Source organism: Ceratotherium simum, chromosome 3 (genome assembly GCF_057802395.1).
Source record: "Ceratotherium simum simum isolate JZ-2026a chromosome 3, ASM5780239v1, whole genome shotgun sequence".
NCBI classification, from domain to species: domain Eukaryota; kingdom Metazoa; phylum Chordata; class Mammalia; order Perissodactyla; family Rhinocerotidae; genus Ceratotherium; species Ceratotherium simum.
In genome coordinates this window covers 34,808,306-34,826,589 of record NC_141902.1, presented here as the reverse complement: position 1 = coordinate 34,826,589, position 18,284 = coordinate 34,808,306, and the positions used below count along the sequence as shown (strand labels likewise).

The window sequence follows — 18,284 nt, the reverse complement described above, 5'->3', positions numbered from 1 at the left end:
CAATGCCAATTTATGGAACTATTGTAATATTTAAATTACACTCAAGAAGGAAGTTGTACCTAAGAGGATAGTGCTTTAATAATTTAACGATCATCATCTTTGGATAAAAGAGTCAACTGTAACATTTGTTGCTCCTCTTTCACGCCCCCAATCAGGTAAATATGACAGCTGATTTATTTTGAACCCATGAGGGCTTGCCACCTCATTGGGCATCATAATTTAAAGCCTTTTATTTCCTAGAGATCTAAACTATAGCATTTATACTTCAGCCCCCTGCTATTTGTTTTGAAAGGAGGCAAATAATTTGTTCCACCAGCACACCAAGTGGGAAATGGCGAGGTTTGCCACAGACTAGAATTTTCTGCAGGAGGTGAGAAAAAACCTTGGAGAGTCTTCACCATTTTTGATACTTTTGAACCATAGGTACAGTGATTGTATTCATTTACAGGCCTCGCTCTACAAAGCAAATCCTCTTAGGCTTCAGCCTTTTCTGCAAGCTCACCCTCCCTCAATCCCCTAGCCACAAAAAAGTGAAAATACCACAGAACCACTACCTGTAAAGTGGTACGAGTGGGCCATTTTCAGCATGTAAATGTGTCCAATTTGAATCTCCAGGTTTATTTTTTCATTTGCTTTGATATGCATATTTAATACATTGCCCCAGGCTGGATCTCATTTGGTGCACGCTGGTGCAGGGTGACGATGAGCCACTTCAGAAGAACCCAGACAGTGTGTTGTTTTCTCTGTTTTCTCTGTTGGCCCACTATTCTGATCTGCTGCGCTTCCTCGTGGTTTTATTTGCACATGAAATGCTGAAAGCATTTCAACTTATTGGCTATGAATAATGACAGCTAAAAAGAAGTGTAGTTTAATTTGTTGTGTGCCAAGGTTTCTCTTGTGGAGGTGACAGTTTGTGACAGCTGTTTGACACCCCCAAAACACATACACCTCTATCCTTATTAAGTGGTATCAAGCTACATTGTGTGTGTGTGCGCGCGCGTGTGTGTGTTTAAGGAAGGATAGGGCAAGGAGAGAGAAAGAGGGTGAAAGAGAAATGAGAAAGAATAAATGTGTAATTCTGTGTAGTGGATAACAGACAGAGAAGCATCGGGAGTAAAATATTAGGTACCAAAATAGCTTTGATTTTCTTTTTAAAAATTTTGAAAATAGAAATGAATAAAAGTAATTGAGAGAAATATCTCGAAAGCAAGTATTTTTGGCAGACTTTTAAGAATGAGTTTTATATACTATTTATTACTTAGCAAATCAGGCTGTTGTGATGCTGATTTCACATTCTGTAATTTTATGTCAATAATCTGATGTAACATAGATGCATCAAAAAAAGACAACCATAACGTCTTACCTTCCAAATGTTACACTCAGTAAAGATATTGAATTTGTTCATTTATTATTGACACTTACATTATGGGCATAGTGATAAAAGGAAGTTTGGAATTAAGTAGACAATAAAATTTGCAACATTGGCTACTTTTTGTTGTATTTAGTAAATTCATAATGAATGCTTATATTTTTAATATTATAATATATTTTACCTTATACTCTTATCATAACATAAGAGTAATTGTTATAGGTAGGAAATAGCTATGATAGTATTCTTTGGAGTATTGGGGAGAAAAAAATATGATGGTGAAAGGAAATAGAACTCTATTTTCCAGCTGCAGTTCATGTTAAGTTTCCCAGACATTCAAATTTATTACGTTTTAAATAAACATGTCAAGAAACCAGTTCTTTAAAAAAAGTTTCAACCTGAAAACTGTTGTGGAATAATCATGCTTTTCCTAGCCTGTAGAATTTCTGAATAATAGGTGATACCCACATTTTCTACTTTACATAATTTTAGATCAAGTCTTTAGATCTAGTGCAGACAAATGAAATATATCTTTATGTAAAGATACATAAACATATCTTTAGATCAAGTTTAGATAAATGAAATATATTTATTTGTGGTATATTCTCTGAACTAAGCTCTATTTGCCTAAGTGCATACAGTTTTATTGTTATTCCTAGTGAATGTTCATAAGGAGCTACATTTTGATTTTTTGGATGAATTGAGTATAGGGAAGAAGGTACAATTGATACAGGTAACAGTTAATCACAAGTGCCTTAAAATTGGCTGGCTCTGATAATATGAGAAATAAAAGAAAAATATTTTAATTTCTGTGTTGAAAGCTGTAATTTAGATGAAGATATACTGTGTTGCCTTTTGCATCTCTGAATATATCAAGTTTATTTATGTCTATGCAGTTTTTAAAAATAGGTTAAGTCAGAGAAGAGAATCCCCAGAACCTTGTTCCTGACAGAATACCGACAAGTGTCTGTAGATAAATTCTATTACTACCTGAAAATTTAGCAGGGAGTAGGCAGCAAGGAGACGAATAGGTTTAAGTGATTGGTCTATAGAATATCAAGGGGAAATAATGGGATTTGATAATAATATTAATAGTATGAATGATTCATTTTATCAGATAGTTTCTTATGTTCTAGTGTAAGATCAGACCTTACGGTGTGATATCCAAGGCCTCCGGGGACCCGTTCCGGGAAAGTTCTGTCTCTGAGCTCTGTCCACCAACTCAAGGAGACGTGGCTGGGGGCATGAGTTTCCTGTTGTTATTGCTGTTATATAGTTTCTGGTGGTTGATGGCTTTTCTCTCAATTTCCCATCAAGAATAATTATATTATTTAAATCATTTAAGTTATGCAGTTGGAGTATGTTTTCAGTGTAACTGTGATGAGATGAAATTAAACAAAAGTGCACCTGACAACCACAGATATTCACTATCAGATTAGAAACCTGATATTTTAAAAATTCATTTTCCTATTTTTTTTCAGACTGAATGTTCTATGAAACATCCCAACACAATTCAAAATTATAGGAGACATTTTATAATATGACAGTATACCAACAATAGAGGAAATTTCTATCTTCTCTAAAAGTTGCTCCATTAAATGGAGGAATCATTTGCAAAGAGTACTTTCTTCCGTGAGAGTTGCTCATATATTAATTCCCAAAGCTTAATAGACGGTGGAAGCGGGGAGACGAGGGAAAGACCCCAGCTCTATTTACATTTTTAAGGAGTGAGTCCATGTTCTGAAAGCACACACAGTTCTCCTGAGTTCTTATGTCAACTTTAGAATAACGAAGTTGAAATTCCAACATTTTTTTCAAACCAGACAATTAACATTTTTAACTTTTTTGTAGGCTTGAATACCTCACGATGGAAGTTTTCATCTTATTTTAAAAATAATTTTTGCATAATGTGAATTATGAGGTTAAAACATCATAAAATCATAGGAACTATGTAACATATTAATTATGTGTACTGATACAAGCATATCTTGCCTTTGTTGTTTAAGCATATTCAGTCAGATTAGTTTCACGTGCTCCATTTGCGATTAAAATACCTTTATATATATTTACCATTACTTTCTACCTATGAGCACATACTCTGAATTACTTTACTGTATTTTCCAAGTTTATATACAATTTTCGGCTTGGTGTTGTATATCTATTATCATGTCTTAGTTGTGTAGGTTCTAGAAAATCAAATGCTTATTTTAAAGTATTTTTTAATAATAGAAATAAGTGGAATGACCTTAGGGATTATCTTGTCTAAATTCTTAATTTTAAAGAGATAAAGGAAACAAGTGCCAGCGAAATGAAGTCACTTGCTTAACATCACATGATCAGTTAGAGGCGGCACCCTTGAGTCTTAATTCCAATCTGATGCTCTCTCTCCTATGCCATATCCACCTTTTCACCTGAATCACCTTGTCATTTGGGGTCTAAGATGAGTTGCAGATGATTTTAGCTAGAACTTGTGTGTAGTATTGCTTTTTTTAGTCCTTGAAGCCTAATAACATTTTACTTCCCCGCTCAGTTTTGTATTTAGAAACACTTTTATATTTACTTCATTGTCTTTTTCCAATGGAAGAACCATGACCTGCGTGGAATCATTTAAACAGGGAAGTGCCACCAGTTTGCCAGGACTTATTAAGTATTATCCTATAGGCAGATCACCCACAGAAATGCCATAGTGGTGTAAAATGTTACAATTTCCACCATATCTGCAACCTCAACAAAAGAGGTGCACATACGATTTGTTTCATTTGCCCAGAGACCCCTGTCCTCTCTATGCTCTTTCCTAGATTTAGCAAAACTCAATATGGTGCTAAATCAATTTTTTTTTTTAACTTTCAAGGGAGAAAACACTGGCAGAATTGTGTTTTCTAGGGAAAGCTGTGTGTAAATGAGAAGCAGAGGAGAGCAGCAGAGCGATCTCCTGTGGCCCCGCTGCTACAAGCTCTCCCCATCTTGTCTCCTGCTTTTATATTAATTACAACTTGCATTATCAGCTGTGAGTCTGTAGCCCAGCAAATAGAAAATACTGCCCCTGGAGACCTAGCTTCTTGTATCTATTTTCCATCTCCTTCTATTGTGCTCCACTCAGTAGTCACTGCTGTTCTCCTGCTAATACTGCTCTTTAGCGCAATTACCAAAGAGCAAGGGGAGTACCATATTTGACTCCCAATTATTAAAGCCACTGGGAATAGAAACATGTTCACTCCTTGCCCTCGGGTGTCTTCATGATACTTTGGCTGAAGAACAGGGCATATATTGTGGAATGCGTATGCCAGAATACTCACCCACATGCGTGCACACAGAGAGCATTTCTCTTTATTTTTCTACATACGTCATGGTTGTACATGCTTTCATATGCCACTTTGGCTTCAAGATTCACTAAACTTCTGCATCTAATTTGGTAGAAAGCCAGGCAGTTATTCTTGAAGGATGTAAACTTGGAAACTATCTAAGGAGGGAAAAAAAGAAGAAAGGAGTTGTGATATAAACAAATATTTCAATTTAAGAAAAAAGCGGTGTTATGAGTAATGGAATATATTTTAGCTTTCGCGTAGGTTACAATTTTTTGAGATCAAGAAAGTAGCAATTTTTTATTGACCAGATTATCAATATTCGTCTTTGTATGTGATCAAATCACCATGGTGTAGCTGAATACAACAACTTTGGGGTAACTCCTCGCCCTGGAAACCCCAGGGGGATTTATCTTTTTTTTTCTGCTTTCAAGTTAGATGGATATCATGGTGCCCCTTAGTTTGTGTCAGTCTCTCAAACTAGATCATAATGCTTGAAACAGTCTATGGAAATAAACATCTTATGACACTTTTTTAGGAGAACATTTTTGAGGATGTGAGGGAGAAAAGAGGGAAGAGACAGGGCATGGTGGGCTAGATAGTGAACTTGAGCAAATTTCAGGACTGGGCTGAAAACCGAAGACCCAATTCATTTGGAAGAATGAGCTGCTCTAAAAGGAGTGTTTGCTTATGTAGCTTATTTTTCACCCTTTTACTTTAGAAAACACCTCCTCCAGAAAACCATCGAAAGAAATATATTGAATTATAAACTAATGAGGCCTGACTTCAAAACTTAGTACAGGTTTAACTGATAGGGACATGCCAGTATTTTCAGTTGCAGGGAATTCCTTCTGAATGATCCTTTCAAATCACTGTAGTGCCCAAACAGAAAGCTCGCTCCAGCTTCATTTGAACGATTATATAATAGCTGTTGGATGACATTTGCCTTAAAACATAGTTGAGGTGTTAGTGGTTAATTATTGTAATTTTCATGAGGGGTAAGGAGCTTTTATAGCAGCCGGCTTAATAAAAAGCCTGCAGTGCATAAAATTAACATCACTTGGAGTGTACATGGAAAAGTTTAGCTTAGGTGAATGTGTTACAGTTGTTGCATTTTCTAAGAGAAAGCTCTAGCTAGTGTTGTTGCAGGAGGAAACTCATGCCATGCTATTGTTTCTTTCCTTTTTTTCATGTAATTCTTCTAGCTCTCTATCTGATTACCATCCGGCAAACAGCTGACACCAAGAGGCTGCAAAGCTTGAAGAGCCCCTGTATGCTGCTTGCCTTTAGCTCAAAAATACTGGAGTGGTTTCTAACTTGAATAAAAAGAAAGATCACAGGCTTGACTTTGTCTTAATACAGAGAACCTGGGTTTCATTTTATTCTACTCAACTTGATTCCCTAGTCTACATTCTAAAACATATCTTTCCTTTAGAGATCTATACCTGTGCCATATGCGTAGTCACAAAATTTCTGCTTGAGGTTTTCACTTGGAATCAATTGCTTGCCTGATGGAAGTGCCAGTAGCATTATTTGATATAGATGTTTTTAATCTATAGAGCTTTGGATCATTTCGTCATCTATCAAAAACACTAAATATTAATTTACAGTCAATTTGTAGTAGATCTGTAGAGGAAAAAAAAAAAAAGTTTTTTGTGGTTGCTGTTCCAAACAAGAATAGTCCTCTATTTTGTCTCTCCTTGGTTTTGTGATTTCATTTTGGTAAAATTTTATATTCTATATGTACATTATAGAGTTGATGTTGAGGGAAATGATGGACTGATTTTTTTTCTAGATAAACTATATATAATGACAACAGCAAGATTGCTTTCAGATGGTCAAGATGTTTGCCTGTTGCCTATAGGCATGTCGGTCTGTCTGAATCCTTATTTACCAATTCTTGTAAGAAGAAATGGTATACTTTGAAAGATTGGTGTTTTTTTTTTTGCCCCCAAAGAATTTCCCCCACAAAAAATTTGCTCGCCAGGAGATCTAGGGGCTTAGCTGAAGTTGTCACATCCAGGTGGCAATGTGCAGCTCTGGCCTTCAGGCTAGTCTGTTTCATGTGCCGTTCCTACTCTCCATTTCTGCCAGAGGAAATTCCATCTCTTGCCTGCCTTCATGTGGTGCTGATAAAGTCCTTCCTGTACATTAGAATTCCTGTTTTCCTTTAAGCAACAGCAGGGTATTGGGAATGATCAGGAAAGGGGAGGAGGAACAGGAGAAGAATACGCTCTGCAAAGTAGCATGAGCTATAACTCTCGGTTTGCTTCACATGTCCTCTGAACCCAGTCGTTCTTCCAGGAAAAAGCACTGCTCAGTGAATTTAAAGCTTCCGTGGAGCTCACATGAAAGTCCTATCCAGTTAGTAGATGACTAACAGTTCATTGCTGTTTCATTTGTTTGCTGTTGTTTGTGTAAATTAAAGTAGAATCGATCATTTACCAGATATTGATGCAGTGATTAATATCATTGTATCTGTTGGTTGGGTAATCAGTTGATAATTTTGAGAGTTCATTCAGGCTGTTTTAGGGCAATGCTTTTGAAAGTTTCAAAGGGCTGTCCCTTACATTCTTGAGTCTGTGATTTTTTTGTAAGGGAGTTGTTGAGTTCTGTAGATGTTAATGTTCCAAAGTATTTAGTATCCAAGAGCATTGAGACCTATTTCTTGGAAGAGTGTGCCCTAATTAAGGTAGCAGAGTAAAAATGACTTTTAGATTTTTAAGGAAGCTTTTTTTTCTAACTTTGAAAATTAACTTATTGAGGTATAATTTGTATATAATAAATTGCACTTATTTTACGTGTCGATTTCAATTAGTTTTAACACATGTATGCACTGATGTAACCATCACCTCATCAAGATTCTAGAGCATCTTTTCTTCTTTTTGGTACCTATTGCTGAAAAGACAACATAACATACTGTAATGTGGCATCTATATATGCCGAGTTCCACAAATGCTAATTTTCCAAATTTTTTTGTCTCTCTCTGCACCTTTTCTCTTGGTTCCTCATTTATGGCTGAAACGGTAACTGTGGGAAAATTCCTTGGCCTCCTGACATCAGAATCCTGCATCTTGGCGAGACCACGATGATGCGACCTCCACCCACTCAGCAGGCACTCCAGGGCCCTCCAGTGGAGGCCATGCTTCCCAGAGTGGAGACAACAGCAGTGAGCAAGGTAAAAGGTCGAGTATTTTCCTTGTGCCAAGTGGGCATAACTAAAATAACTTCACTATTTTATGATATCAGTACATCTGTCTCCCTGTGAACAGGAGAGTGGCAGGTTAGGGAGCATAATCAGCTGCTATTTAAGGAGACAGTATTTCCTCTCCTTAACTTGCCTTACTTAAAAAAAAAATCAAAGTGAGATGTCTAATCTTTAAGTAGGCATTACAATAACAATTGATTAGTTCTGCCAATTCTTTTACAAATTTGGTTATCTACACTTTACTTCTGTGTGTGTGAGTAAATAGAATGACATATCTACTTTCCTGCTATGATGTAATAGTTTGAATTATACCGTAAACGGGATATTTTGTTTGTAATGTCAACTATAAGAGTTTTCTATAATCAAGCCACGATGCCTCTAAAGCACATACGATGCAAAAATCTGTTCTCATTAGCTCTGGAAGTACTGTGCGAATTTTATAGGGAATCTTATCTTGGGAAGATGGATTTTGAAATTCTTAGAAGATTATTTGTCCCCATTTCCATTCAGCTGACATATTGACTTTTGTTACAAATCCTAAAAATTAGAATAATCAGAGGGCAAAGGGGGTCGTCAACTGCAGACGACAAGGAAGCCTCATGTAATCTATAATAAATTTTACCATTAAAACTCACCTATTGCACAGAGAGCAATTATATATTGATAGGGATGACTCTTCTATGGCTAAAATGATAATTTAAAGGAAGATGCATTATTGAATGTGGGCCAGGAATGTGTATAGATTTTACTTTTTAATATTTTACATTAGATGGTGTCTGATCTCCTAGGTCTATTTCATCTCTATTATGACTGTGTTTATGGCCACAGTATTTAAACATGAGACAGTCTTCCAAGTAAGGGACAGTTTAACAGCTTGAGCTGTAGTCATATATGCCATTTAAAGGACGGTGGTCGATGTAGGGTGAGTGCCTTCATTCCCCTAAGTTTCTGGCCACAGATTTTTTGGATTCCTAGTATTCCAGAAGAGTCTAGAAAAAGCCCCTACTAGGATGCCATTGACTTGTGAATGGGTGCAAACTAGAATCCAGGTTGTAGCAAGTTGCAACTAACACAGAAATGAATACTATCACATGGTAAATTGTGGAAGAACTTGTAAATTGTGTGTATTTAGGCTTTATATACTGTTTATATTAGACCAGTTAGAGTTTATATAAGAAAACTAAACTATATGGCATTTTGAAGATGACATGTACATAAATTCAATGGATCTGCAATGCAGTGGCTTAATTGTGGTTCCATATCACGGTGATAGACTTCTCAGGGTAGTTAAATCTGGAAAGCTTTCTATGACTCCACCTTCCCTACCATCCCAAATTGCCAGGACACAAAGGGTGAAATGTATCTATTAATAAGAACAAAACAACCTAAACATTGTAGGAAAGAGGGGGAAAGGAGAAGCAGACTTAATGGTCTAATGAGGCTATCTTCCAAAGCCTTGTTGTGTGTGAGGCTCGCTTTGACCTTTCACTTTGCTCAGGAGCCCAGCGCTTCATTTTTCACATTCTTGCAATTACGTTAACGCTTCAAGCATTTCTGACTCCAAGTCAGCTAGCAACACCAGGCATAACTCAACACTGTGAGTTTTTCTCCTCTCTGTAGATTCATTAACAGGTCACCAAGGTCCCAACTGAAATTTAAAACTGACTGGTTCTGTTGGGTTGGTTGAGTTATGGCAAGGGAGATAGCAGGAAAGGACCAGAGATCAGGGGAGGAGGGAGAGAGAAGACCCTGGGGTTTGGGGCTGGGAATAGTGGCGGCAACGAGCAAGGCACGGAGTTTTATCATTTTGGTTAGTTTTGTTTTGTTGTTGTTGTTGTTGTTGTTGTTTTTTTGTCAGGAAAGAGAAAAGCTCTAGGGCCAATACAGTGGGTAAAAACAATACGTACAAACCTCTGTGTTGTGGGTAGCCGGTGGCACCCACTTATCCGATGTTGAGGGATTTGATCCCTGTAGGATTTTGTTCCTTTAATCATATCTCTGTGGGATTAAACAATGGACATGGTAGCTTATGTGTATGAGTACTCGGAAGTCAGTCATTTTACTGTATTAAAGTGTGAGGGATAAAAATAGTTATGATTCCTATAAAATGGAGAATGTTTTGGCATGGAGAATTTCCTACCTGGCTTACCACATCAATGGTTCCAAAACACATGTTGAAGAGTATTCTGTTTTTTACAGCAGACTCTAAATTTTGAAGGCCAGATTAAGTGTATTTTGTCATACTCGTGCCCATATTAGTCTTTTAAACATGTTTTCAAGGTATTTTGATATTTTGTCCCACCGAATTGTCCAGAGTAGCTTTCTGTGGGAAAGATTAATTATCTGCTTCAGGGCAAAGTCAACAGAGATATTGACTGAAATCACATATGCTTATCCTAGGTTAAATCTTAGAGTTGATGTATAATGGAAAACCTGGGAAAGAAGTTTATGTTCTTAGTATTAAATATGTTACAATGTTTCATTGGAAACCAAGTTTTTAGTTTCAAAAAGAGTTTTCTTGCTTATTCAGAATTTATTAGCACAACAGGCATATGGAAAACTGTAAAACGATTCAGTTTCAAAACAAATTATGATAAACAGAAAAAATAGGGATGAATTGTACTAAATACAGTGTTTTCATACACATTTTAAATTAAACTTTAATAGCCATATGCTATAAAACAATACATGCATTTATGTTGCTTTATAACTTTTGTGAATATTTTTCCTAAGATGATTCATACAAATCTTTACTTTGGAACCCCAAAATACCTCATTTTATGACTTGATAGCGAAATAGCTACCGTTACACAGGTGCAAGTTCATTGTTTCCTCCTTAGTGTTTGTGCAACAAACCAAAAGGAGCAAAAAAAAAAACCATATCTTTAAAATATTGTAAGAAACAAACTTGGTAAAATGTAAAACCTGACTTTATTGTATATTTCAAACAGCACTTGCCTAGCAGTAAGCTATACAAATATGAACCAGACTTTCATTCACTCTGATTTCTTTTGCTAAAAACAGCCAAAGGGAGGGAGTTTGTCCTGTTAGTCACATTAGAATGAAGAAAAAAATCTAGTTTTTCAGGGATAGAATTAGGGTGCAGACTGGGGGGCTCTGGGGAAGTAGCTGGCCTTCTTTGTGTCTGGCTTCCCATCAGTAAAATGGGGCTTGATAATAAGGCTTGGGGTCCCTAATTCTGTACCTGCTGAGTCAAAAGCTGCTTTGTATTTCATTGTGTATTTTGCCACAGTAAAGACTGGGAAGCAGCCCCCTTGTTCATAGAGCACTTTGAGAGCCTTAGATGAAAGGCACAATATACGTACAAAGTATTATTATTATTGATGGGTTTGTGTAACTCCCATTAACGTTGATGGGAGTTGCGCATGTGAATTGGCAAGAGAATAGACCCCTCAGTGTTTAAAGCACATGAAATTTACATTTTTTCCAGTGCTGTAATTGAGATGTTGACAAATTGGAGAATATTGATGAGCCTTTGTTTTAAGTATTTCGTGCCAAGTTTGTTTTATTTTTCCTGGTTTGAACAATGGTATGGGTTCAGCAGCAATGAATAAAAAGGGTAGAGTAAAGATAACTTTGTATTTCAATATTTTGATGTGCCAATATGAAATAAATTGTCTTAGGCAAATGGAATATGCTGTTTTAATCATTAGCTATGCATGAAAGAAAAATTGATGTTGACATCTTTGCTGTAAAATCGTTGTAATGGGGCCTTCCTTACAATTCATTTTTGTAAAATTCATTTTGTACATTTTGCAGCAATTGAACAATCCCTGCACTGTGAATAGGCAGGATTCCCAGAAATACCGAGACAGTTGGCCCAGTAACTGCTGAGCTCACACTGCACACCACACGCACGTTAACCATACTGTTGCCAGACCCGGTTTAACCTAAATACATTAGCATTCGAGCATCTATATGTCTCCAATCTTTCAGGACACAGGGCTGTACAAGCCAGCATAGCCTCCCTCAACTCTGGCACCTACCAAACTCCTTCATCAATGTCCCCATCTATCATCCAGGCAATGAGACTAGAATTCCATAGCTAGATATTTATTTATTTATTATATGGTTCTTTAGCAATCATGGTGTTGAAATCTAAAAACACTCCCTTTGTATTGAATGTAAGTGTTTATAGGTAAGCAAGCATCTAAAATACTATTGCACTTTTGAGCTATATAATGCATGAAATAGTATTCTCCCGCACCAAAATATTCCAGTTATACATTTAAAGGAAGGGGAAAAAACCTCAAACCCACTTACGGTGGGTCCTGAATATGTTCTACTGGGATTTCTCATTCAGTCTAGGAAAACTCTGTCAATGGAATGTTTTCATAGTGGCGGCAATCTCTTTAAAATAACCCTAAATACAATATGACAGATGCCATCTGGCATAATCTTTTGCTAGTTGCTTTTAACTTTTATTTTTCCTAGAGCGAAGTTCATCTAAAACTGGTCACTTACTGTTATGATAAATACAGTGACATTTCTTTTCCTTCCTGTCCTCCTAATTGTTTCAAATAATTCTCTGAGAATGTGATTGATAACTGAACATTGTCACAGAAGAAGCTGTGATATGTAGAATATTTATGTTGCATTTTCATTCTCTCCTCCCCCCAAATAAAGTCAAAAAGAATACCATCCTTTAAGCATCAGCAAACAGCCAAAGAATTTCTGTTGATTTTCTTACGAGTTTTTAGAATAGTAACCATTAGAAATAAAATTAAACTCTTCTAATAAATAAATGCTCTCGGAGCATGTAATGGTGCCCATAAATGCTTAAAAGCTTTCTATAATTGCTGTTAATTTTGAGTAATTTCTTCCTATATGTATCAACTTTCTTGAAAAACCCGGAGTTGGGATTTCTAGATTTTTTTTAACTTCGTCATATAAAGGGATGTCTCCTGATGCCAGTTAGAGTTTAATTTAGGGTAGTAATTAAACTTGAATACTGCCTCATAAACAAAAGATAAACAATAAACCAGCCACGTTCCCTGCTGTTTCATAGCTTTCTTTCCCAGATGTTTTAGCCTGATAATTTTTACACAGTGAACTGCCTAACGTGGAGTTTTGTGGACAGAGGTTGAAAATGAGTTTTCCTTTTTTTTTTTTTTGGTTAATCCTTTTTTCTCCTCCAAAAAGCCAAATGCAGAGGATTTTCCACTATTTAGATCTTTTAAAATTGTGATAAAATAAACTCTTCATGCAGATGTGCTTTAAAGATAACTCTAGTTCTGTCGCTTAGATATTATTTTTTTCTTGAAAACTAATCTTGTCATGAATGTCTTTTACACTTAGTCAAATGTAGAGGAACATGTTTATGTTTAAGTAAAATATTGACACACGCTAAGTCAGAGAAAGAAAAGCTTGACAATGGAAAAAAATTTTTTTCACCCTTTTCCCCTGATTTCCACCCCCATGTGTTCCCCCCACGACCAGCGTTACTGCATGTCTATACCCTTCCTTGGGCTACAAGGGCTTCTCTCTCCAGTTCCGGACCCTTCCACTGTCAGCCATGATCTTTCTAATTGTCAGGTACTAGTCGGCCGTTCAATGCAGAAGCCATGTTATTTTCACTGGGTGGGGTAATTACTGAAAGCTGAGAATAGCTGCACTAAAGACAGAGGGATACTTTCATGATCCCATTAGCATAAGAGTGGGTAAATTATTCATGCCAAGTGAGGATTCTATGGGGAAAAGTATAGTTAATGCACATAGTTTTTAAATGTATCCCTTTCTGCTCTGAGACTAAATTCTTGTTGGAATCAGTTCTCAGACATTTACGGGAAAGCTCTGGTGGCGTGTTAGATGCAGTTCATCTCTCTCTGTTTGCAGCGCTCTCAATAGAGACCATCTGGCAAAGATCCAAAAGGTGATTAAACAAAATGATCAGCTCTTGTTGCTGTGTTACATGTCCAATACTCCGGATTAAAAAACATGACCCACGACAGTCAAGCTAACGTCATGCCGCCCCCCCTCCCCCTCCCCTTTCCGTATAAGAATTCAGATGGTCCACAAATGTGTGTGCCATCTTTGTGTCCTTATGGCCCATAATCAGGAACAGGTTGTGCAAATGGCTCTTTCTGTAGCACTGTCTGTTCCAGCAGCATAGAAGCATTTCATATTAATTGGGTCAGCCTAATATTCATATTGACATGGGGAAAAATTACTAAAATTTATTCTTATAGCAGACAATGAATATGTGTGCTTTCTGCCATGAGGGAAGTGAAATGTGACAACTGGCTTGTGCAACTGATTAATTTTTCTGGAAACCGGAGAAAATCAAAGCATGAAAAACTGTCATTCTCTGAAAACAGTACACAACCCTTTGTAACTAAACAAAATGGATTGGGTGGGGGCCTTTAGGGGAGCTTGTGGAAATGAGCTCTGGTTTTAATGCCATAATCAGGGATGAATTTACAGTGCCATTCGGAGGAGTCCTCCCTCCCCATAAACAAGCTGATAATCACAGGGAAGCTGACTTCCAATTAGCTTTTCCTTCCCTCACACGGATCAGGGTGTTTATATGTCCTCCTTAAGCTCTAACATGTCATTACTGAGTTGGTACATCTCATGTCACATTCAAAAGTTTGGAAATAAAATGTTTTATTATGAGGAAATCCTGCTAATAAGCAAGGTAATTTTCAACCAATCATTTCAAGATTGAGTTAAGGTAAAAATGCCAAGATTTGTGACTAAGGGACAGATGTATCTTATCTTTGGGGGTTTGCACCAAATGCCAAGTAGAAATATAAATTGAACAAACCAGACATTGTGAGGAAGTGATTGAAGAAATATTGAGATGAAATCTTGGAATGAATTATATATGTATATTTATAACAATGCTGTAAATTGCTTACATGTCACATTTGCATGAGCCTGAGCTCTGATTTTATTAAGGGGCAGTTTAATGTACGTTAGTTAAGGCATTCAAAATACAAGACTGTTATTAGGTTATTCAGAGATTATGCCTGACCATTTAATATTGTGGGAATTGTCTATCACTGATATTATAGGATGAATTTGAGCACAAATGTCAAGAAAAGATAAAGTGTAAAGCAGAAAGAGAAAAATTTTTAAAACCACTTTAAAACATCATCAGTCCTTGTCAGCTCCCCTTTCTAAGGGAGGGTAAAGCAGTAGGTTAAAAATAGAGCGGGTACAGTACTCCAGGAGGGGAAGTGAGGTTCCCCTTGAGTCAGTGCAGTGTGGCAGATGAAAAGGACTCGGATAGCCTTGGGGGTCTTAAGGCTATTATAGGGCAACTCATGCTCTGTTATCATGCTGATTTTTCAATTGATTTTTGGCTGAACAGTACTTGTTGAAGCCCTCCAGAGCATCAAACACAGCCTTATGGTGCTATACATTGTAATACACATGTTCTATTTTTTCCTTCATTGTCTTTGCTTTGGAAGAATAGTCTATAATGACGCCATGTTATTTTTCCCCCCTTTCTCTGTCTTTCTTATTTCTATACTTATTTCAGAGAGTTTCTTGAAATTCTTATTGTTTTTCTTGAGGGGGGGTAGTGGGAGAATAACTTTTTATTCATCTTCCTGTGTTGACATTTGTTTTTAATTTGGCCTTTAAAAATATTTTGATGTCACAGCAGACAATAATATAAACCATTTTTATCTACCGAATTGATCCCTCGGTAGTCGTGAGCCATTCACCCCCTTTCTGATGACCAGCAAGAAAACAACTATGGGATTTCACTAAAATCTAATTCCTCATTAAAATGAAAGTGAACCCTTTTAGTGTTCATCTATACAACAATAAGGTCCTCAGCTTGCTGGAAAGCCAGGTCTTGAAAAGGGAAATAATGGAGGGATACCTAGAGGAAGTGTGTCCCTACCTCTCTTCTGCCTAGGGAATTCTTACTGATGAAAACCCAATTCCAATGTCATCTCCTCCAAGAAGCCTTCCTGATTTGCCCAGGCATCTGCCTGTGTTCTCTTCTCTATACCCCGGTGGCACTTTCTACCTCTATTATAGCATCTTTCATATTGTGTGTTAAAAATATTTGGTTCCTGGTCTCTCTCCCTGCTTTTCCAAGGCAGGGATTATCACTTATTCAATTATCTAACAATAGTAGGTCCACTTTTGAATCAATAAACAAAATGCACAGATTTCACTTTTTTGTCTTTTTAAGGTGGACAAATTGATCAAAACTTTGCACTTAGCAGCTCTATCTATGATGTGTGTCTGAACGTAAAGGAACTATTTTGAACACATTGATACATTTGATCAAATCCCGTGATAACCTTAAGAGAGAATAAAAATTATTTTCTTTCACTAAAATTTTGTTGTATACAACACTGCCTTAAATAAGTCAATGGACCATCAGTTTAAATTTCAAAATTTTTTTGGTTATAGGTAGGTTCTTAAATTTTAGATTATTATTTTAAGTAGTATATTTTAAGATAGTATGTTTTGACACTGCTTAAAATGAGATTTGTCTTATTTATTCCTTAATGTTGTCTCAGAATATGTACGTATGGTCAGAATTTGAAGGTGGGATTTCTTTTCATTATGTTATCTATACAAAAGTAAGTATAGATATGTCTTTTAATGTAATGGCGAACCTAATAAGAGAAATTGCTTAATGTGGCAAATAGTTTCCCGTGATGAACTCAGGGTCCATTTCACTTGAACTCTTCGTTTAGGATGAGACTGACCTTGGGGGAAGTCATTGGTCTTCACACACAGGTAAAGATCTGGAAATAATTCTTGAATTTTTAGGCCCCACATGCTTTTGTTGATTTCCTACATATGTCTTCCAGTTTTTTCATAGTTGGCTTTTGAGTAAGTATAATTATTTTGGGTGGTGCAAGCAAAATCTTGTATTGAGCTTTTTCATCTGCTTGAGGTTCTTTCTAGAATCTCAGACTGTGAGTCAAGAGGCCTGTGCTCTAGGGTCCAGGTCACTGAAAAGGGCACAGACTTAGGAGGCAGAGAGCCATGGGTTCAAATCCCAATTTTACTCATTATCTGCTAGATTCAGTTTCTCCATCTGCAAAGTGGGGGAAAAACTCCTTACCCTCAAGGTTGTCCTGGAGATTATATGAAGTGGGATTCCATGTGTTGAGCACATAACATTGCCTGGAACAGTAACTGTTAGTTCTTCTATTCCCCTGCCCCCTGTGCTGTGCTGACACTAATTAGCTCTATGGCCTTGGATGAGTCCCTTAATCAGTTCAGACTTTTGCTCACCTGTAAAATAGGACTGAATTAGATGATCTTTTAAATTCAAGCTCCAGGAATCTAATGTTTACGTTCATGGGTCTTATTTTTTATTTGTACATTTTCTCTCTTAACACAGAGAGAGGCTGCAAGTTTGTTTTTTTTTTAAATCGAGGTGTAACATAAGCATTTCTATGTCTTGGTTTCACGGGCTAATTATAATATGTAGTGAGATAATGTTTTCTGTTTCTTGCTTTTGTTTATAAGGAGAGCCTTTTTCTTCCCAGTTTGGCAAGAAAATAACTAGGCCTTAGAATTTATTATCTGAGGATGGTAGAGTGTCACAATTCAAGTGTGGGACACCTAAGGTGATATATCAACCTCAGAAGACGGTGCAGTTGGCTAAGTATGAGGTGTATTTTGTAAACACAGAGCAACTTGTCCATTATCCATTATCTAGTCAATTAGAACCTCTCTCTCTCTGTTGGAATTTCTTTTTTTATTTTTATTTATTTATTTATTTATTTATTTTCCCCCAAAGCCCCAGTGGATAGTTGTATGTCATAGCTACACATCCTTCTAGTCGCTGTATGTGGGACGCGGCCTCAGCATGGCCGGAGAAGCGGTGCGTCGGTGCGAGCCTGGGACCCGACCCTGCGCCACCAGTAGCAGAGTGCGTGCACTTAACCGCTAAGCCACCGGGCTGGCCCATCTGTTGGAATTTCTATACTTCACAAGTAGACTAGTAAATGATCATCATTACAGAGGCTGAGACTGTACCCTCTCCTGAAATGCATTCCAAATCATTCCAAAAAGTCGAAATAATTTTCAGGAGAATTTTACAGTTAAATATATTGTACTGGGTTCTAATTATTTTTAGACTGATAATTCATATCAGATGTAACTGCTTACCCTTTAGTCAACAGAATATTTGCTTAATCAAAATACTTATTCCTTAACCCTCGCTACCAGCTAGAGTTGTTGCTGTGGCCTCAAAAACCAAGCATTCATTTTTTTTTTAAGTTTGGAGATTTATAAAAGTAGACTAGGAGTGTAAAATTTCATATTTCCTCTTCCAACTAACATTTGTAACAAATGCCATCCACTAAAATAAAACCTCCAAAATTTCTATGTACTAAATGTGAACGATGAAGAAAAGTTGATAAATCATGGATTATTGAAAGCTTGTGGAATCTACTTT

General features: G+C 36.7%; 1 protein-coding gene across 9 annotated transcripts in view; it reads left to right on the top strand.

The window, feature by feature from the left end:
* MEIS2 (Meis homeobox 2) overlaps positions 1–18,284 on the top strand; it is a 203,210-nt gene that overhangs the window by 9,874 nt on the left and 175,052 nt on the right. For all 9 annotated transcript variants that reach the window (XM_014780555.2, XM_004421389.3, XM_004421388.3 and 6 more), the window contains one exon: positions 7,735–7,849. In XM_014780555.2, the coding sequence (XP_014636041.1) occupies positions 7,735–7,849 (115 nt within the window). The remainder of the gene's footprint in view (positions 1–7,734; positions 7,850–18,284) is intronic.